General features: G+C 36.7%; 1 protein-coding gene across 10 annotated transcripts in view; it reads right to left on the reverse strand.

The window, feature by feature from the left end:
- Window positions 1-9,635: 9,635 nt before the first annotated feature.
- QKI (QKI, KH domain containing RNA binding) overlaps window positions 9,636-23,434 on the reverse strand; it is a 108,966-nt gene continuing 95,167 nt past the window's right edge. Inside the window, exons 6-9 of one of the 10 annotated variants that reach the window (XR_014217503.1) lie at window positions 20,555-20,851; window positions 17,223-18,055; window positions 15,790-15,832; window positions 9,636-12,685 (exon numbers count right to left, since the gene is read on the reverse strand). Coding sequence is in view for 7 of the 10 variants with exons in the window: in XM_082215325.1 (XP_082071451.1) it covers window positions 15,801-15,832; window positions 17,223-17,297; window positions 20,555-20,851 (404 nt within the window). In the remaining 3 variants the exon portion in view is untranslated. Of the gene's footprint in view, window positions 12,686-15,643; window positions 18,056-20,554; window positions 20,852-21,139; window positions 21,164-23,434 lie in introns of those variants that run through there. The other 9 variants (XM_082215325.1, XM_082215326.1, XR_014217502.1 and 6 more) reach the window with 9 other exon arrangements.

Below are 23,434 nucleotides of genomic sequence, written 5' to 3' on the forward strand. Positions count from 1 at the left end.
AAGTAATTGTACAACACAAGACTCTTATGCTAACTTGTGGCGGGGGCTCTCATGCATAGAAGAGGCTTTCTGTCCATGGAAGGACTCCTGAAGACTTAAACTTAATTCAGGGGTTGCTGACACTGGAAGGCTAGTAGGCTCATTTGGAATTTTGAGCAGGTGCTAAGGGTGCCAATCACAAAATGGCAGCCATGGGCAGTGTAGGATAACAGAAAATGGCTGCTAGAGCTAAAAGAGAGGAGAGCAAAATGGTTTGGGCACACCCCCTCCAATCAGCTGCCCCATAAATGGTCAGGGAGAAGGGAGCCACCGCCATTAGTCACTGCCACATTTTGTGCCTCTGATCTATTCAGAACATAGAATCAAAGGATCTTAGAGTTAGAAAGGACCTTGGGGGGTGGGAATCCCAACTAAAGCATCCATGACAAATAACCTCTGCTAAAAAAACCTCCAAGGAAGGAGAGACCACTACTTCTTGTGGGAGTCTCTTCCACTGCCGAACAGCTCTTACTGTCATAAATGTTTTCCCCTGAAAGTTTAGTCGGAATCTCCTTTCTTGTAACTTGAAGCCATTGCCTCGAGTCCTACCCTCCAGAGCAGGAGAAAAGATGGGAGGGTGCACGTCCAACCCTGACATCCAATTGTGTGCATGTTTAAGTGTACACATTCAATGCCGAACAGGTTGAGCTAGTGCAGACCAACTGAGCAGGAAAGAGAAGGTTCTGGTGCTTTGTAGATTTCTGAAGTGATATTACTGAGACCATTTGTGAGTGCCACAGAGGGTATTGGCCAGCATGTTGATGCCTGTGTTTGTTGGAGAACCCTTCCTCAATACATCTAAGATCCTAGGTTCAATATGTGGCACCTCTCCTCAAAACTAGGGGCAGACAAACCTATTTCTGCTCCATGGCACTTTTACATGTTTCTCCCGTAATTCTGTTCTATTTCTGCGCTGATCTTTTTTTAAAAAAATGATCTCAAAATACATATTTAAATGCTTTCCTCCTTCCAAACATGTAATTTGTACACTGTTGCCTTAACCTACTGAGTATTACATCAAAATATTTGGAGATATGTGAATACTGGGGTAGTTAAGTTCTACTTCTCATATTGCAGGAATTTTAGATCAGAAAAAACCCCATATAGAAATCCACAATGATCATATTCACAACGATCATATTCCTCAAACTATCCCTAAATATATAAATGTTCAGGATTCTCTGTAGCTGCTTGTCCACATAGAAACTACTGTACTGTTTTGACCATGTTGAGCACTGGCCTTTATAAGCAGTAAAACGAGTGCAAAGGGCTTGTTTTCTGTTGCCATCTTTAATTATGATAATGGACTAAGTCAGGATAATAGTTGCCAGGCACAAATAATCATACTTATGAATAAAATAGTTTGTTCTAATGCTACATTTTGATAGGACAATGTTTTGCTCCAGCCTGGTAACATTTTTAAAATGTCATACTGGATTTGAACAAGTAATCCCATTGTAATGTAAAATATAACTGAATTGGAATGAAGCAGAGTAATTCTGATTGGTGCAACAGATTTTTCTTTTTTTGCTGCTATGATGATACACCAGCTTTCAGCTCAAAGTTCAAACTCTCCTCAAACAGGGGAGTATTTATTTTAACAGATCAGCTTGACCCAAGAGATGTTGCACATACAAAAATAAAATAAAATGATAAACTAATTTCCCCTTTACAACCCAATTCCATGCCTCCTCCTTGCATCACATGGAGTCTCTTTTTGTCTGTTTTTGTACCTTTTACATACCATAGCAGAACTATGCGAGTTGTTAAAGGGTTGCTTTTCTCTGTAAAAGATAACTAGATCTACAATACTCATTTTTTTATTAACATTAGCACCTGAAATTTATTGTTAGGGAGTTCCAGCGTGATCTACTATTAACATCATACACACAGTTGCTCATAAGGGTTATGTTTTTGCCATGATTATCATTGACTCTTTTTGACAAGCATTGTTATTTTGCTGCTTGACTATGATTGCTGGGCAGGGAGAATAAACACATTAGCTGTTGTGCCTGTCACTCACTTAGCACAGGGGACTCCTCACATCCAGCAGCAAAGGTTGATATTTGTCGTCCAATCTAATTTGCCTGGCCTGCTGGCTCTGATCAGTTCAGGCGATGCTCTTAGCTCTTCCCCCAATTTGTCTCTGCAAGCTCCCCAGCCAAAAAGAAAGAGAGAGAGATTGTGCCCTGGAGGCTGCTTTTCATCTCTCCATCTGCACCTTCATAAAGCTCTGCGAAAAAAGCACTTGGCCTTTGAATTACAAAGCCAAGAACAGGGCCACAAATGGGACTGTGCACACATAAAATATGTGAAATAGACTGAATCCCAACATGTATTCAATTTGGGTGTGGGAATTTCTGGTTCATGTATTTCCATCAAGAGCACAGGTTCCCACCTTTTTTATATTATAGGTGGCAGTGGCATTTTTTAAAAATATAAAAAAGATCACAAGTCTATGGGTAGGGAGTAGTCAATTAACATTTTGAACAGTTCCAAGAATTTTTAAGCTGGACATTTAAAATGTTCAGAAACTAAGCACTAAATCTGCCACATAGCGAAGATGTCGCTATGTTAAAGCAAAGCAAACCCTTCAAAACCTGAATTTTTCTTTTTCAAAATTGTAACTCCAAACATATCAGCATAGATCTCAAGGCAGGAAGTTTAGAATATTTTTTTTAAAATAACTCAGAAAAGAATGTTTCCTTTCCTTTTCCCTTTTCCCGTTCCTACTAGCTCCATGCCACATTGCTTAAAGCAACAGAAATCCTCTGGACAGGTTTGTTTTTTACAGCCTTTTCCTTTTCTATTTCTGCCAATGCACTTTCCCACTTGTGGTCATTTGTGTTTTTCATGCTAAAGCTATTGAAGTTTTAAGTTAACTTTGGCTTTTTTTTAATTAACAACCCAATCCTTTACCCTTCTCATGCTGGGTAAAAATTACACTGTGCATTGAACACTTTGCTAAGTATCCGGTGGATGACATATACTTGCCAGCTGGGTCTTCATCCTCCAAGTACTTCAACTGGCCTCAGAATTTGGGGAGAAATCTGGGACGACCAAGCTGTTATTTATTTAGTTTTAAGACTAAGAAAGCTAATCTATGACTAGGCAACACATTCTGTGATGCTTTCAAATTGCAAAGGCTCTCATGTTTGTTGGGACAGTTGACGCATTTCAGAAGTGTAGACTGTAGATAATCCCTACCACTCTTATTTCCTTTCTCTTTTCAAGGACTAAAATATCTGGTGGTTCATGTGGGAGATTCAGAGGCTGGTTGATACATAACATCTCTCCCACAAAGTATTTCCTTTCTGAATAATCACCACAGTAAATCCAGTGTTTCAGTTCAGAGGTGAAAGCACTCCTAATATACATATGCAACATCTGTGCTACTAGTACCATAGGTGTGTGTGTAGCAAACCTGAAACATTCCATATCCTACAATTACATAGCAAGGGCTGTGTGTTGGGCGTGGGGAGGACGTTAGTGTTCAAACTGTTTCGTCAGCTCTCAAGAGGCCCAAACAGCAAGAGAAAAGCTACTCTTAACATGCTCTTAAGACAGTCACCAGGAGTGTTGCTAGGGATGGGTCCTTAGGCACAGGCTCCCCCTTTTTCCCTGAGTGCCTCAAGAGCTTCTAGGTAATTAATTCAAGGAAATAAATTAAGAGGACTATCTAGTAAGACTGGTGGTACTTGAAGAGATCTGGAACAGGATCTGTTGGGAAATCAATTGGGGTCAAGTGAATGAGGGTGATCTAGAGTGGGGTGCAAATTAAGACTTTATTGGGGGCAATTTGTGGGTTGGAAATTAATTTGTTTCTGTGATATTTGTATTCTAAATTGGCATATGTAAATATCAGCTTATACTTGAAACTCGGAAGTACTTAGCAATCCACCTGCCATTTATCATGCTCTTGGTATCTCAGCACAAACCACAAAGGAGAAAAGGGATTTACTGGTAATCAGGATCCCAGGTTCATAAAAGCACTGCATGGATCTTTGCTTTCATGAAGAATGAGTTTATGATCTGTAGTCCATATGACAGTGCATTTTAACCAGAAGACCAAGCATTCAGCCTTTTGCCACAGAAAGGAGTTTAAGTTTCTCAGCAGCACAACTGAAGCATTGTTTTGCACAATTAATTTGTGATATCGCCTGCGATTTCATGCAAAGAACAAAAGCTTTGTTTACATTTGCAACTTTTTCTGGATTATTATCCTTGTGAGCATATTTATTCAGATGAATGCAGGTGTTAACAGGACATGAGAAAATCTTAACACGCAAAAGGATAACGTAGCATATTCTGGAAGGTGCTTAAGCCCTTTATGAGAAGGCTTGTTCCTACACAGGAGGGCTCATGCTCAGAGCAGAGGACACATCAAAGTAATAGTAAAAAAAGGCAAATAGAGCAAAGGAGTCATGGCTGGAGCCATCAGGACAGCAGCCAGCTACATAAACATTCCAAGGTGGAACCTAAGAAACATTGCTTGTTGTGCCTGTTTCATCCCACCTCTTTCTTTAGTAATGGCTATTTCAATTAATTCATGTCAGCAACTGACTAAAAGCAGCAGCTCAACAGATCGTGGCTGAGAAGCCTTGAATATGATGGTGGTGGTTGTTTTAATTGTAACTTACTTTTACAATGTGCAGGAGACTGGATATATAGTTCCCCAGTGCAGGATATACAGTATACTGTATAATTTATGCAATCACAATGTACCTCTTATTAGCATAGCAGCACCATTCAGCTAGAGTTCTGAAGAAGCCAGAGGCCATCTTAGCTGTGAGTCCTGGAAGGCCTGCTCCTTGCCTGGGAGGGATAAAAAGCTGAGGCTACTGTGGAGACTATCTTGGCGGTTTCTTAGTGCAGACCCAGGTCATTAAGTCTGAGCTTCCATGACCACCACTCACCATGATCTACCATTGGCAAGATTGACAGCAACAGCACCAGATGTGTTCTATGCTTGCGACAATATTTTATTCTCATTAATTATACTGTTTCAAATGTGCCTTTTATATTTCACTTCCTTTAGTAATGTTTTCTTCTGACATGTTTAATAAAAATGTACTTCATTGTGTTAAATGTACATTCTGTAGTTGACCTCCTTTGTAACATTTTATTTTGAAATCTTCTAATATTTTGGTTTCCTGTTCATTATGCTTTAGATGTATGCTGGCTGCTTTTTTTTTTTTTTACTTTCTTCAGTAATGTTTTACTATGGTTTGCTTTATTTGATGTTTTGCAGGCGTAGGCAAACTCAGCCCTCCAGATGTTTTGGGACTACAACTCCCATCATTCCTAGCCAACAGGACCAGTGGTCAGAGATGATGGGAGTTGTAGTCCCAAAACATTTGGAGGGCCAAGTTTGCCTATGCCTGTTTTAATGTGTTGTAAACCACTTCCACATTTTTTTTCTTTAAAATATAAAGTGATACAGAAATAAAATGAACAATAATAAAGCAAAAGAAATTTTTGAAAACACTGAAATGGTGTGACTGAGGTAAGCTGGTTCCCTTAGTGGTCTGTATGATTCCTCAGGCAGGAAACCGGTGAATATTGGGAAGGGATGCAACTTGGGAGAAGGGAAGCAAAGAAATAGGTCATTGTGGAGGGTTGACTTGCTTAATGCTACAACCATCCTGTGCCTCAGCAACCTACATGAGGCAGAGTGCCAATAACACAGCTGAGTGCCCACCTCTTCTTGAGGCTGAAAATATTGACCAGGTTTCCAGAATACCCCCACCAACAGCTGCAACACCCAAGGCATCTAGAGAATCTACCATTTCAAAAACAAAAGCTGCCATTTCCTTAAACCTTCAGAGACAGAGTAGAATAAGGGCAGGGACCTTCATTAAAGCAAAAGGTTAAGTACTCCTGGAATAACATGCCATAAAGCAAGGGAAATGTGCAGTTTTGCTCTTCCTAGGATGTAGCACCTAGCCATGGAAGTTTAATTACCTGTAAGACAAGTACAACATTTATTTATCTTGTTCAATAACTACATGAAACACAAGGATTCTACTTTTCGTTGGACTTTACTCATCCTTGTCTGGTTGTTTAAGGAATATTTCTAAATTAACTCATCGATTACACACACACACAATTCTGATCTCCTTTGACTGATACAGGCCATCTCACATGTATTTTACAATGAGAATGAATTAGGGAACTAGATGGAGAACTCTGGAATCTCTTAAGGTGTTAGAAACATTAATGACAGTTAAAGAGTGCAAAATGTACATTCTTTATTCTGCCATACATTGATACAGAATAAAATTTGACTTTTCAAAATATAAAAGTATTGACAGCCCTGCAAGCTGTCGATTGGCTTTTGAGGATAAAGCACATATCATTTTTCCAGTTTTTATTGCACATCATTTACAGGCGTGTTTCTTATTATTATTTACAAGTGTTTGGGCAACACCCATTTTTTCCTAATACACTGTGTTGCACAAACAAAAACTTAAATGATTCAAGCATTCTCACAACAGAACTCAATAGGTTATTTATATATATTTAAAAAATTCTCCTTAATCATTAGTCCTTCAGAAGCAAACCTTTGTCCTGGGAGTAATTTCTCCTGATGCAATTAGTAGTCAACCACTAGCACAACTGGTATCCAGAAGTGAATACTACAAGTAAGCCACCTGCTGCTTCTCAAATACCCACTTCTAAGGCAGGATTTTTACACCTGCAGTTAGTGATCTGGCAGCATAAAAAGAATCAGGAGCACTGTTCTTTAGTTAACCAGTTTGATTCAACATTGATTAGCAGGAAGTATTTCACTGGCAATTGTGTTCACTTCATATATTAATGCTACATCAAAAATAAAGATAGGAATTCCAAGCACAATTCACAATTTGCATCCTGGGAATGTTTTTAGACTGTGGACCTATCTTTATTCTATGAAATACGCTACTTCAGAAACTTGTGTTAACATATACTTATTGTACACAGTTGTGCCTATTATGTGATTATTGTATGGCTGTCCACTTCCACTGGTATTTCCTAATGAAATTACTTCAGTGGTCCCTACCTCCACTAAAAGTTGTCAATTGGTAACGGTGGTCTACAGTAATGATTATTTTAAGAAAAGAGTGGCCATCTTTTAAGTGTTCACTTAAAGATCTGGTATTGGAGAACTACTATTTAATCCAACTAGGTTAGGTGTACAAAGATAAATTCTACTTGAATGGACAAAATTATGGCCTAAGGACTATTTTTAACCTTCTACAGGATATCACAGCACAATCCTAAACATGTTTACTCAGATACCAGCTTCATCATGGTTAATAGGACTTGTAAGCAGGCTATGAATTTGGTGTCTCGACCAGTTTATTCCTTCCAGTTACATATTGTCTTGTATTTAGATGAGCTTGTTTATTCCAGGAAAAATAGCCACAAACTGTCCCCACTTCAGAGGAAAAATCACAGGGACCTGCTGGTAAAGGGCAAATAATAAATTTAATGACAGCTATACTCAAGAGTATAACAGCAACAAGCAGACTTAAGTAACTCGCCCTTATTTCATTGAGCCGTTTCCAATATGACTTAACAGTGGGTACCCCCATCCCCCATGGTAGTAGATTTTTATTACTAAGTAACCAGCAGTGTTTAAAATGTGATTTAAGTCTTTAGAAATAATGCCTAACTCCAATTTCAAATTAAATACATAAGGTGCCATCTCAAGGAACTATATGGCAAGGATCCTGATTTATGAGGTGCTGTGCTGTGCTTGTGCATGGGTGCTTCCCAACTCCATTGAATGGCAGCTCTTTCAAAAGCCCCTCCACACTCAGGAGGGCTCAAGAGGCATGAGCACCTGTCATTTGAATGACATATGCCTTTTGCCTTCACATACAAATTAAATCCTTTCTTCCAGCTCACAGAAAGATTTGGTTTCTCACCATAAAACAAGCCATGGTTATTATTACTATTCTTATTTTAAAAATGTGTCTCACTGTTCTATATTATACAAATATTAATCAATGTTGGTTGTGGCTTCAAACAAGTGGGTATGCAACCAGTGCTGCAAGGGAAGACATCCACTTGCACAGCAGGGCTTCTCGCCTTCCCCAAACCCTCTGGAGCAATTTTTAGGGTGTGTAGAAGGTTGCATGGGGTAGAAAATGAAGGTGACATCCAACCACACAAGCAAAGTCTGTTCCATTCATGTAGTGTTGAATACAACTCATGGGTCAAGGCTAACGTTTGTTGACCACTGAAGCATATTGATGACAGGTATATTGGTGTAATACTGAAATGGGTTATCAACCTTTATTACAAAACACCCTTTTATTGTTTCATACTTAAGAACAAACTTTCATATTATCACAAATATTGAGTATTATCTAGTTAAAACTCTGGATTTCAGTATTTTCTACTTTATTATATTATTCATAAAGAATCCTTGAATATGTTTAAAATGTATCAATCGGTCCTAACATAGCCTCTATCTAATAGATGGGATTTTGTTTTTATTATGTGGTAGAACTGAAGTATAATGCTTCAGTTATACATATTTTAATGGGACAAGAAAGAGAAATTCGGTTGCACAAGCTGTAGTCCTTCTGTAAATAGGATGAATTTGGGGATATAGCCCCAAGTTCTTAACAATTGTTTCCTAGTAGAATGAAGTTGATTGAAAGTAACTTACTACAGCTTGCTTCTCTGAACTCTGATTGCTAAAGTTATCCCTTGGTAACAGTCAACTTTAGACCTCCTTTTTGAAAATGGCTACTACTAAAGAGTTTATTTACTTTTTGCAGTTATTACAAAATGACCTATTCGACTTTGTACAGCTTCGTACTGCCCTGAGCTAGTGTTCAAGCACTACAGATTTAAAAACCCGCAATCCTAAAAGTAGTTAAGCTACAGTGTTCAAGCTGTTTACTGTGAAACAACCTGCTTGAAGTCAGTACAATTACCTGAGAATTATGTAGTTTGAGGATTGCAACTTAAATCCCTTCAGGGTCACAGTGAAAGTAATTTAGATTCATGTACAAGGGAGAGAGGCAGATTCTGCTAGAGTAAGGGGTGAAAAGTTTCTTGCTTCAAATACATTCAGAAGCATGAACAACACAGGAGAGTTACATATTGAGATGTCTGCTGAATTGTCCTTTTAATCAGTGCTTCAAATCACACTGAATTTGTTGTGTAGCTTCAAAATGGTTCAACAAAGAATCAAACTGGTTCCTCTGGGCACATAACATAATTTACCAATAGATTGGTATCTTTGCCCTTTTGCTGTGAGCTGACAGTGATTATTTCAGAGAAGGAAAGTGTGGAATTAGTAATGCAGATGCTGAAAGGCAAGTGGCAAGACTCTACAAGAATGCCTCCAATAATGCTACTTGTTCCCAACTCTATTGGCACCTACCCCCAAGGTAAGAGGCCAGAATGACCAAAGCCAATTTAATAGTAGTGTGCAGAATGTCAGCCAAACAAACAACATAAAACAAGTCACGTTGTGTTATCGGTGGTCACGTTCTTCAGGGTTAGTCCAATAACTCAAGACTTTACATTCTTCCGTCTTTCCTTGTTTATTTTAATTAAACATGTAATGGTTAATAAACTGACATAGTCCAGAGTTAGTAGGTTGGTATTATAACATTTATTAAAATAATGCTATGGGTTAATAGAAACAGCAAAGAACCAAAGAATTAAAATGCAAGCTATGTAAAAACCCAACTAAAACCCAGATATGTCTAATGTATTCAATCCAGTAGCTAACTAAAAGCCCAAAGACAACACTCCCAATATAATAATAAAGTACTGCAAAACAATTGGCAATTTTCAGTTATCAAAATTGTGGGTTTTGCATTTTTGTATCCTTTTCTCAATCAGGAAAAAAATTCTTCTGAATGTTATATAACATACATATAAAACAAGATAGAAAAATACATTATAAACTTGTAACAATGGCTGTAAATACATTATCTTACATGTTTCTCATAGGCAATAGGTTGGTTATGGTACATACATAGCATCAAACTAAAGTAAAAGGAATAGACAAATACATGTCGTCTGTATGGTAACATACAAGCGATGTATGTATACCCACTCTAAAAAAAATTATATAATACTGTCAGAAAAAAGTCTTAAACTACATATTTTAATAAAGAAAAATTCAATAAAGAATGATAATACTGAGAACCAAGGCATTCAGAGATTTCAAATGTCATGCTTTAAGTTGATCCAAAATGTTGTCAACTAAGTCTTCAAACTTTTTCAGAACAAACATTACTTTTATAAGTCACACTTCTCCCAAGAAGAGACCTTTGATCAGCATCTAAAAATGTCCAGGTTTATCATAGTTGAGATGAAACTGGATCAAATACTGGTTATGTTTTAGCAATTCTCTCTCCAAAATTTTTGAGTGTTGCAAGTTTATTCAACCAAACAAAAATCAAAATGGCACAGCATATACTGAAAGTCAAACCAAAAAACCTATGTGTAACAGGAAGACAAAGCCAGTGGCAAGATAAAATAAAAGCTAGCTGAATACAAAAGGATGTATGTTTATTGCATAGTAAATAAATTGATACTTGTTTCCAGGTGAGACACAATGGTTAGACCAAGTCACCATGCAGGTGCTTAAAAAGTAAGCCCTCTTACCTAACTTACTATTGACCTTTGATTTGGAAGCTGTGAAGATTTTTAGGATAATAAGTTGACACAATGGAGGGGGGTTATCACCTGATCTTTGCCAAATCTGCTCAAAGCAATTAACGTATCACTACTTGCTCATATATATTTTTTACTTCACCTTTGTGCGTAAAGTGTTTTATCACCACTAGCACAGCTATGCAAATGTTTACTGACTCAAACTGAAGCATAGCTGAACTTCCAGATAGTTAACTGATACTTCTTTTCCTTTTCAGTAAAGCGCAACCGGCAGTTAACATTCATCAAGTAGGAGTTTGATGAGGAGTACACACTATTTGGCATTGTAGATGAAGCACACAAAAACCTAAAACATGCTCAAAGACAGACTGTCTGAATGCTCAGTTTAGTCATGGACAAAATCATCCTGTAGGCAAGTTCACGTTCTGCTGTGTTTTCCCATATCTATTTCAAATAGGGACAATGCAACCTATTCCGAGGGCTGGGGGGGGGGGTATAACACTTGCTACTGTATAAATAGTGTAATCTAATACTTTGATTTAGAATGAGACTGCATCTTAGAACCCTTTGGTTTAAGGCTGAGCAAGTACTATAAAAATATATTGTCTACAATTGAAGAGGGAACATGTTACAAAAATATTGCGGTTGGCTGTTGGTGGAACAATTCCATTTCACAGTTTCAGATCTGACAAAGTTGCATTATGCTATGGCAAAAACCAGGTAATTTAAATGGTCAACTCATTTGTCTTTCCTCACAGCTTCTTTTCACATACTGGGCGACAGAGTGGCATGCATTAACTTGCTGTCTGAGGGAGGAGCGGATTATACGAGACATCTGACTAAATGACCATGAAGAAAATAAGGCACTTTCTCTTCTTTATACTTATTCCAATACTTAAAAAATAAAAAATAAAGACAAAAAGGCTCTTTTGGTCTTTTGTTTCTCGACAACCACCAGAAAAAATCATTTAATGAAATAAAGGGTTTCTTTGTTCTTTTTTCTTTTTTATAACACTTGAAAGTATAAAATGCTACATTTCCAAAAATATATTTTTTCTGCACCAGCACCCTTGTATAGTAAAAGTATCTACTTTTTTCAATTTGTTTCAATGCACTACACTTTATCTACAATTTCATTACATGTATACAGCAAATAGGCAAGCATGGCTTTTACATCCTTAATGAAATTTCTCTATACAGGGAGGTTTAAAAAAATATTTGAACAGTTTGCCCAGTAATGTGACACATAATGCATGTACCTTGTACTCATGTAATCTTTTAAGGAAGTTGATGTATAGTAAAAGAAAGTATCTCAGGATTAGCTTCAATAGTGTTGCTGTTTAGTTTATGCATTGATGTAGTTCAAAAATTCAGTAACCTATCTTTCATGGCACTTTTTTTCTTCTTAAAAACACCCAATTTGGCAGGTAATATAAAAAAGGCTGCATCTTCTGCCCTTTGAGGGCATTGGTAGTGACTACACTGCATGTCAAATTTTGAATACTTTTAGGAATCCCTTCACCAATGACATCCCTGACCAAAGGTTCATGCATGATGCATCATCACACAGTACATTCAAAGAGAACTTTGACTTCTTAATGAGAAGAAAAAGATTCCTAGAAGTCTCACAGTAACTGCCTCTGTCATCAGGGAGTTAAGGGACATCTGCCTCCATCTCTCAAGTGAGGCCGTTCTTACCATTCATTTAGGGTGGGACACTAAAAGATGATCAGTGCGGAGGGATGAATTGGACCTTATTGCTTTACTACTATTCAGTGCAGGTTCTAGAACCACTTTCACCCAAACAGGGAAAAAAAGCTGAGTTGGAGGACAACAATTTCTTTGTCTTTTTGTTAGATGGTAAGACGAACGGACAAGTGCCTCAGCTCGCTGCACTGAAGACAGGCAAGCAAAGGCGATTACCAGTTAACTGATCAGCAGGCAGGCATGGTCAGGTCATCATTGGGTGAAGAGTTCAGAGGTCAGAAGGTCATAGGTTAGTTGCCGGTGGCGGCTGGGTGGTTAGAAACAAAAACAAAACAAAAAGGAAAGAAAGATAGAGAAGAGATTAGTTTCAGCTAGTGACGGCTTAATGACAACATGAAAACTAATCACAACTAATAAAAACAAGCATGTTTAATTCTGACATACTGCTTGACACCATCTACAGAATGCAATAAAAATCATGACAGCCTTCTATCATGATTTGAACATATGAAGGAGAAGCCCACTCCCACAAAACTGGTTAACGAGGAAAAATAGAAATAAAATATATCTAATGGTTAGTAGCAGTCGATGAAAGGGGGGAAAAAACAATGAACAGTTTTTGGAACTTGGTAAAAGAATTTAGAACAGTCAGTGCACCATATCAGTATCTGACTGCTATTAAGCATTAGTATTCTCCCATGTGCAAGCATCAAAGCAAGTAGTAATGATGAATGTGATTATTAAAAACTGATTGTTAAAAGAAATGAATCTAAGGAATTTGATTTGTCATGAACAATTTGGTTTCACATAAACTATGGGCCAAACAAGTTTTTTTGTTCAATATATTTTATTGCTTTTCAATGATTCTATTTACAAACAACAATGAATTTCTTGGCTTCATGATACAAAGCAATACTAAATTGAAGTCTAGAAGTGTAGGCATCATCATAGGGACCAGGAAAAGGCCAAATGTTCTAGCCAGCTTTTCCTGCTGAAAATGCTATTTTACACATATAGGACACTAAGAAAATGCACTTGTATGTAAACACTGTAAAAGTCCTGCCATTTTAAATTCTATACTTAAAATGCTCTAGTTACATCAAAAATAGAGGAAATCTAGTTGATACTAATAAGGCATTTTAAAAACTACAAACAGCTCTTTTTTCAAAGCTAATACTCTGCAAATACAATAAAATCTGACATTTCATATACATTCCTGCTTTATATTTTTATATTTTAAAAGAAGCCACCTGTAAATACTATTTTCTTTTCCAAAACACACACAAAAATTACAGTAAAACATAAAAAAAGTTCTCAAGTGGAAAGTTATCATTCCCAATGTTCTTGAGCTGTTCCTTCTTTAATGACTCTCTCACATTCTCCTTCAACAACTTGGTCCACTTTACAGTAGTACAAATTTTAAGACTCATTCAACAGCTTTATCATCTCTAATAAATTGAGGTTTGAAAAAAATATTTGTACTGTTGCCATTGACTAAAGCAGAGGAGATGGAAGTGAGAAAGGTATTCAGTGCAAAGTCAGATTTGTGCCATTTTGTAAAATGAAATTCAGTAGGTGCAATGTTCACAGATAGCACACTATTTAATGACAGACATCATGGGTTGGATTCATCTTCACATGTTACATTGTTTCTATGGCCTATCATTTAGGCTACAGTTCATGAACACTAAACATTATTGCTGTAACTTAAATGAGACCTCATGTTCCCTGATTTATTGATTTTTTTGAAAAAAAATGCTGAGAAGTGGGGTTTAAGCTAAAAATGTTGTCAAAAAATAAAAATAAAAACAAAATTAAAAAATAAATATTTAGTGTGGCACCATCTTGCCACCTTAAAATGTATACTAGATATCCGGAATCTTAAAGCATTCTTGGTACTTACTACAATTTTGATTAAAATGGTATTACAAATTTTAGACATAAATTATGTGACAATTGGCTTTGAAAACATTCAGTTATGGACTTAGCAATGCCATTTTTTGTGGTTTATAAAATCAATGCAAGCTATCTTAAGATACCAGTACACCTGTGATACATCCTCTGCCAAGTCCCTGGCCTTCTACAGTACACACAGGTTTGTCAACTGTGCAACACACACCATTTACAGTTTATTACAATTAGATCAGTCAGTCACTCTCGTTACATGAATCAAATTCAGTTTTGTATTATTTATATAGCGGGGCCTTAACCTTGGCAGAAATTAATTAAGTACTGCTGAATTCTTCCATTCTAAACTTAGAAAAAGAATGCTGACAAATTGTGGGCTCTTGCTTTGAATGCAATGCTTACATGTAAGCCAGCATTAAGAATAACAGCTTGCTTAATGAGAGAATATAATAGTAGCAAACATAATTTGGAAAAAAGTTTAATCATAGACCCAGTGAATGTACATTCTGCCTCTCATCTTCTTGCAGCTTTTCCTTATGAAGAGAAAGCAATTCGGTTTACTGACATTGTATTTTAACTACCATCAATACTGGACAGGTAATCAAAGTATAAATCCACAGCAAGTGTAAATAGAAAGTGCCCACTAATTTTAGCATAATGGAAATTTTCAAAAAGTGAAATTGCTTTTAACTTAGAAGTTGGTTGTACAGAAGCAGTTAAATAAAATCTAAACAAAATACCAATATTTTGTATTGGTACAATACAATACACAACAATCCTATTGTGAGAAACAGGTGTAGCACTCAAATCTATTGCAACTTAAAATGAAAACAAATACTATATTAGTTTTATGAAATCTTAAATTACCTACAGTGTTCACTAATTACACTTATTTTTGAATCATATAGCACCATTAGCAAATAAGCACTGAAGGAAAAACGTTAAGGAGGTCACCTTCACCTACTTATATTATATACAATAGTAGTTATAATTGAGAAGGCACTTTGGGAGCCCTTGCTACTAAAAGGAATTCCAATTCCAAGACTATAGTTAATACAACTAAAAACCTTGATGCTACATCCTCAAGTTACTTGAAGCCAAAATCTGACCAAAAAAACTTACAAAATATTTTCCAACAGCCACATCTAGTTAGAAGCAAAAGTAAGTGGCTGTCTGTATTAGTACCCAAATGCTCAAACTTTCCAGCTGCAAAAAACAGAAACAAGTACAGTTTGTGGCTGAGTTCAGGAATACTTTCCGCTACCTTTTTTCTTTACCAGCAACTGAGTGTGAAATTATTCCTTCCCACCCTTCCAGCATCCTTTCACATCCCTATATGTTAATAACACTTTAATAGTGTACAAGCATGTAAAATCCACGTAATTGCATTAAGCAGAATCATGTAATTTACCCCATTCCTCAAATATGTGAACCAAGTGAACTGGGCCTATGTGCATTCTTTTCTTCCCCTGCATGTACACCCTGTTCAAATATTATACTCACATTTGGGCAATCTAACAAAGATAGAACTGGAAAGGCACACTATCTGTATGTAATGAGAAAGTAGGGTAGGGGGAAAGATTGTTCAAAAGAAGCTTGTCATAACTAAGTAATGTATTAAGGGAAACTATATTAATTCTGTTGTAGCATTTTAGAAATGCTCCAGATTATTCAACTACTACTCTGGTTTGGAATGTTTGTAGTAACACTGAGTTGCTTTGGTATGAGCCCAAGAACAGGTTAAATGTATGAAAAGGCTCATAGGGTGTTATACAACCTTCTAAGTCTTGCAAGTAGATAAAAGAGCCATTACCTGAATGTTATCAAATGTATCAAACCTACAGAAAACTCTTATACCTCAAGCACTGCAATTCAACACTTCCATTCTAGTTTGTATTTCTGAACTGTACAACACACATTAAGCCCCACAACACCCCTGTGAGGTAGGGAAGGAGGATTTCTATGGAAACAGGCAGTACTGCTACTTATCAAATCCACAGACCAAGCTGAGAATACATGTGGGATAAATGCTCCTGAGAATACATAATCACACTACTGCCAGTAGCATACTCAATGTCAATAAACCGAGAGCTCACTTTTCACAGGAGAATTAAACCATTCACGGGTCCAAGAGTTCAAGGAACATGAATTACATTTCATGTAAAAGGAGAAAATGAAGATTTATTTTCCATCCGTTAGCTAAGCCAAACAGAGTCCAAAAGCAGTTGTCTTTGCTAACCAGAATGTCAAAATTGTAACAAGTTCAAGAAATGAATTTTAGCATCAAATGATATAACGAAAAATTTATATTTTTCAACAGAAGTGAAATATTCTTTATCAGCACAAACCATAACCAACTTCTGATATATCAATTTTACTGTGTGTTTTTTGTTTTTGTTTTGTTTTGCTAAATTTAGAGACGGGTTTTGTTCTCAGATATCTGCTCAAGTTACAGTACAGTGGCACAAACCATTTATCAGAAGAGAGGAAACTAAATCTTCAGCTTTCTCCTGTAATAATAAGAAAGCATTTACTTCTATCTCATTAAGCGCCCATCCATTCATTTTATTTTGCAACACCAATCTGATATCTCCAATTAATAATAGTCACATGGGAGGGTCAACTATTAATGTAATACTAAGACTTCAGTCCTGCTTGAATTTAAATCATACATAGTGCTTACAAAAGGAACAAGTTATAGCATTTTATATTGAATACACTGAAGGTGTTTTTTTTTTAAAAAAAATCATTTAGATGAAAAGAGCACAGTAGTTAACAATTTTAAACCTCTGGAACAAATATTACTAGCACTTCAATTTAATGTAAAACATCAATATAATGGTCAAAATAGTATTTGGTTAACCAGCTGTGGTGTTGCAAATTTCATGTACACTCAAAGCATTTCTTATAAGCAAGAACTGCAGAACTAAACTAACCTCTGTCTGCGGTCACAATCCTTTGGTAAGGATGGACACGCATATCGTGCCTTCGAACTTTAGTAGCCACCGCACCTAGTTAAATTGCAATTACCAAGACAGTTAGAAAACATTTGATAAAACATTAACAGCAGGCTTATCAAAATGGATTTAAAATGATCACTTTCTAAAAAAAAAATTCATTTTAAGAAAGCAACAAGTTAAGGCACAGTAGTTTCAAATTTTAATCTTAATATATGAAGTATACCTGTGCAGATTAATATTGCATTTATTTTAAACATCCGGGCCTTAACCTGCATTATCCATTCATTTACAAACTCAAGATTACAGTTTCATGAAATCTACTAGACCCAAGCACATTTGAGCTTTACTAGTCACATATTCACTGAAGTGCCTTCCTTGCAGCAGGACTACCTTAAATAATGCCATTTTTAATACTGAAGATTCTTTGCTAATTTTAAAACAACTTCCAGTTTTTACCATTTTAAAAAGTTTTAAAGCAATTCCTCAAGCCTACAGACTGTGGTTTAAAACTAAGTCAATAACTGTGAACTGCAATGAATTAGGTGATTAGTAAAGCAAATAGTACAGAATACATAGCAGTCAGTATACTACCATACACTCATAAATCACAGCTAGTTTGTCATAGTACAGGCTATACCAAATTAATAGCATTTTTATTTCTATGTGCAAAAAAGTGCAAGTAAGTCACTGACTGCTAGGCTATGTTTTTTCAAGGCTGCTGAAAACTAAGCATTTGTTAAAGTCAGCTCTGACGAGGGTTCAGTTAAGACCATTCTTGAATTCTTAGCCTTTCGTTGGGAAAGCCATACCTAAAGATAAAAGGAAGGGAATGAAACATTAGTCAACTAAGATTTGATACTATTGCCAATCTTCCTTTCCTCTATCACGAATTTTTCCTAAATCAATCTTTTCAATACTTTATATTATCTCAATATGTCACCATTTTACTGCAAATTGCATGTGGATCTATTATGTGCCACTCAAATCAATGAGGCTAACTTCATTTTTCAACACTACCATTTTGCATTTTCACCTAGTAGCACTGTATACATTTGTCCCAGACCAGGGGCAACTTTCTTTTCCCAATTGTCTCAATGTTGCAGTCCGTTCTTCACATGCTCTCTCGAATCACAAACATGGCTCTAATTCTGTGCCCATCCCCAGCGAGAAAATTGGATGTGTTATGGCACCTACAAAGCTTTAAGTTTGGTTGATTACTCTGAATTCACCACATAGGTAAAATTAGTACTTCCACACAATTCTAGTAGTTAAATTGAAATAGTCTATGGAGGGGAGGGGTTGAGGTCAGCTGAAAGTAATTCACCTATTTCCTTACTATAATACTGTACAATGCTTTATCTTTTACTATAGACTGCAATTATGATGATTACCAATAGTCTGCTCCCCAAAACTAAGCTAATAATGGATTATGGATTAGGCTAGATTAATGCCTATGGAACTGCTACATTTACAATTTGTTATGCATGACTTCCAGTAATCCATACCACAGAAGTGTTAGGATTGCATGAAGTCATGTAAAGAGATTTGCTACCGGTGACAGAATGTGGGGCTAAACTACTAATATTGCTCCTGAAAAGACGGTCTGCATCTGAAACAAAAAAGACTTGCAAAGGAAGAGAAAAGAATATAGGAAAAGTTAGTGTACCAATTGCCCCAAAGCACCACATTGTAGATGTCATTAATTCAAAATCAGGGCTAAGATAAAAGGCAAAGCACTGTGAAGAGCTGAATTGGTTCTACAAAAGTAGAGGCAACAATGAAAAGCAAAAACTTGAGTGTTTAATGTTCTCTTCCTATGACCAAGAAGATGTGAGCTTGTGCATACAGACACACAAGGTCTATTCTTCTGTAAACGAGCACTACTTTCAACATAGTGACTGTTTAGATATGAACCAGCCAAAGTTAAGCACTTGTAAGTCTCAATTATTCCAACACAAGTGTTTAACAGGGATTTAAATAGAGATTCAAATCAAACAGACTTAAAATGTGCATAACTTTGGCTGGATTATGTTCTTAGAATGTGAAAAACACTATTGCTGACCCAAAGTTAGCAACCAAAGTCCCATAAATCAACAAGATCAGCAATGCCAAGGCCATACATATTTCACACAAAAATATAGGCAGAAAAAATATATTCAAAATCATGGGAAGGACACAAACTGCCCTGCAATGCCTGCATTGACCATTTCTTAATTAATTGCTGCTATAGTCTGGCCTTCATGCAGCAAATGAACAGACCAAAGTATCAGGAATGTGAGACATTTGAATCTCCTCTGTAAAAAAGGAGGCAGTAATGTTTTAAATTGCAACTTCTTTTATGTCCTCACCTAACGTCAGTGATTTTAATTACTTTAAAATTGGTGGCACAATAAAAAGAGATACATATTTTCCTAGTCCCTAGAAAAGCAGGGCAAGTTATTTTACTTGCACCTCTGGGGCAGCCCATTTAGTATTAACTTGTGGTTTCCCACCCTCCTCTGTGCCCAGTCTCAAAAATGAGACTGTGCCTTTTTCAATAATTAGAGATATGCAGCACAGGCTGTGTCAGAGAATTCTAAAATATCCTTCAACCCTCTCTTTCAGTATATATGTATCTAAAATTGTCACTATTTTTCACATTTCAGTGTACCTTGTTACTTCCAACTCTAAAATTCTATAATTCTATCTTGTATGCCTCCATCCAGCAACTTCTGGAGCCAATTTGGTGCCAAACACATTGCTGTGCTTTCCTTTGAACCACATCAGCAAGGTAGAGTGGGGGGCTTGTCATTTGGGCAGACCAGGACCTCCATACACACTGTACAGGCTTGTGCCCCAGAAAGGTCACTTTGGTACTGCTAATGCAGCAAAAACAATGTGGGAGGCAACAGTTACGAGATACCAGCTTCTTCAGCCACAGCATGCTCTGTGATTCTCCAGAGGTTTGACTTCATCTCTGGAGGCGCACTCCATTCTCTCTTGGGACAGATGGATGCCAACTATCTTTTCCAACTAAATCTAGTTGTTTGTAAGGTAAAGAAGCATGATGCTACCAAAGAAAGAGCTGAACTATGTTTAAATTGATGATATTTTCAAAATCTGAAAGGGGACATGGCAAAACAAAACAAATGCCAATGAAAAATTCACCAAGTTGCCCAATATGCTCTGATAACATCATCAGAGGCGAGTTCTATAGCAAAAAGGTGCTTGTACAATATAGTATGTTTCCTTATACTATATTTATCTTAGTGTAAGAAACTCACCACCTGATAAATTAATATTCAAATAATTATCTAGGAGGAACTTACCTAATACACCACTGGGTTCAATAGGATACTCAAGAATTGATGTAGCAGGAGCCAGTGTGTAGGGATACTCATACGGTGTGTAAATTAAACCAGCTTCAGGTCCTGGGGGAACTATTGCAGCAGTTGGGTGAGGAGTTCCATTTGGCATGACAGCGGTCTGTATTTGTCTGATCAAAGGCATTAAGGTAGGGCCACCTGGCGTAGGGGTACGCAGGGCAGCTGGTGGGAGAACAGGCGCAGGCCCCGTAATAATCCTTGGAGCCTGGGCTGTTGCTGCAAGAGAAAAGGCAAGGGCTGCTACAGTAAGCAAAGAAATTTAGAAGAAAGTATGGAGACAGCAGTGCAAAACATGGAAAGATGAGAAAGTAGGAAAATAGGAAAGAAGAAAAATAAAAGGAAATCATTAGTACATGCATTGATCACACAGTGGCAAAGCACACCATTCAAAAGCAAACAGCTTTTCATTTCCCAGTGTGATTAAGTATGAACATGCAAAACAAAAGCCAATTTAAAATGGTAGAGGAGATTTCTAAAACAGGTTACACAGCACAAAAGCTCAATTTAGACCACATATTTTTTCATTACCTATGCCTTCAAGACTGCATGAGACTGAGAGGCATGCAGGAAACAAAGAAAATACTGTTGTAATTGCATATGGAATATTTTAAAAAGTGAGATTACAGAGTCCACAGAACTTCAGTTAAGCTTAGATATCATACAATGTAACATGTTTAAATTGCAACTCATCATAAAATCATTCTATTTAGTATACAAACATCAGCATTTATTTATAACTTTTATCTACTTTCAGCATCAACACTTTTGCCTTTCTGGTACAGCTAGCTACAAAAAAATCTCTTCCTCTATTTTTCTTAAATACCAGTATGAACGCTAGAAAAATAGACTCAGGTAGTATTTAAAATAAACAAGTAAGTTAAGATGTGTAAATGTGCTGTTAATACATAATGCTGTCACTGTTTATAAAATCACTTAGTGATTAAGCGTAGCTTTACTGATTCATCAGAACATAATGTCCAGTGATTAAGTATTGTTAATCAGATTTAGACTACAATTCGCTTTTTGGGGAGCCTTTTGGACCTGGTAACAACATGCTTCTGAGAGGCTGCAGTTTAAAAGCACTCTCAAATTGGTGCAGAATGCTGCTGCTAAAATCTTAACAGGGCAAAGTGCTCTATGATCATGTGACTTCATTATTGTATCAGCTGCACTGGCTTGTACTGGTTTTCAAATGCAATTCAAGGAGCTGGTTTTTACCAATAAAGTTCAAAGTAACTTGAAATCAAGCTATTCTTGTGTGAATCTGCCCATCTGTTAAGATCAACTGTTGCTTTTGTCTTGTATGTGTAGGTAACCAACACATAAGAGAGCTTTTTCTGTGGTGGTGCCTCCTTGTCCCAAGAGGTTACATTACCTTCCTTTTTCTTGTTCACCAGCACATAAACACTTGCTTTTTAAAATCTACTTTCGATTCTGTTGCTGATCAATGTATTGTCAATGAGATTCTTAGTGTTTTTGCTGTTTTTAGTTTTGTTAATTTATGTTTTAGTGATTATATTTAATGCTTTTGTGTTTGCTCTTCATTTGTAAGCAGCTTTAAGTGACTCCTTTGTGGAAGGGGAAATGGGTATAAATCTTTTAAATAAATAAAAGTTAGGAAAGGACCAATGAAAAATACCCAACTATTTGCTCATGTCATGGAAGAGTGACCTGAAATTCAGTCTGCTAAGAGCACAGGAGAACATATTTAGGACAGAAGTGGCAGGTTACAGTGTTTTACTGTTCCTGGTTCGACTTTTCTAATAAAACACAGTTATGTGATGGTAAAAAAAATCAGTTATGTGCGGGAAGCTCTTTGCTTTTCTCTCAGACCTTGAACCTTTAGTGTTAGTACACAGTTCCCAAAACATCCCATTTTTAGTATGGAAAACCTAAGTTTGGTTAGAAAAGACAGGAACAGCCTTGACTCAGCAGAATATTTAGACTGAAATCCTGTGTCTGCTTACTTGGGAGTAAGTCATTGATACATCAAAATAGTTATCTTGGATTTAGGTTTTAACTGACCTAAATTTCCCTTTCTAACTCTTTAGAACACAGCAGCTACAGATTGGGTGGGTAGTAACTGAACTCATTAGCACCTTCTTGGCTTTAGTTGCTCACATCCTAGGTCACAATACAAAAAATAGTAGTACCACAAAACAAAACTCTAAAATTGTCAAATTCCATGGTCAGTTTCCCAGTACCACATATGCAATATACCTTACTAATATCACCTCAGAGATTCAGAGAAAGATGTACAAATAACTTTTTTATCTTGTATCAATATTTTAAAAGTTTCTTAGCCTTAATCTTTTGTATGGAGGAACAATTAAAACAAGCTGCAGATGCCAATGCAAATCAGAATGTGAGACACTAAAGTGCAGCAGATTCATCTGGAAGGACCATGAAGAACCCTCACTCACTGGACAAATCCTCTGTGAGAAAGAGTATTCCACAATAACCTAGCCAAAGTCGTCATGTATGTTGACTTGGCTCACTAAGTGAGGGCCAGTATAATTTGACCAGACTGAGAGAACTACCATATTTTTCCGTGTATAAGACTAGGTTGTTGTTGTTTTTTAAATTAAAAAGTTATGCTAAAAATTTGGGCTCGTCTTATACACGGGGCAATCTCCCCCCATTTTCTCAATTTTTAGTCCCTAAAAAGAGTCTTATACATGGGGGAGTGTTATACCTGGAAAAATACGGTACTTTCTTTCTGACAAGACTTTTGTATGTATCAGCTGCTAGACTTGGAACATATTCAGCATCACTTTGGGCATGGTGAGAAAAGCTTCACCAATTTCTGCACGTCACATAATT

The sequence above is a fragment of the Podarcis vaucheri genome (genome assembly GCF_965113315.1).
Source record: "Podarcis vaucheri genome assembly, chromosome: 3".
In the NCBI taxonomy this organism is placed as follows: domain Eukaryota; kingdom Metazoa; phylum Chordata; class Lepidosauria; order Squamata; family Lacertidae; genus Podarcis; species Podarcis vaucheri.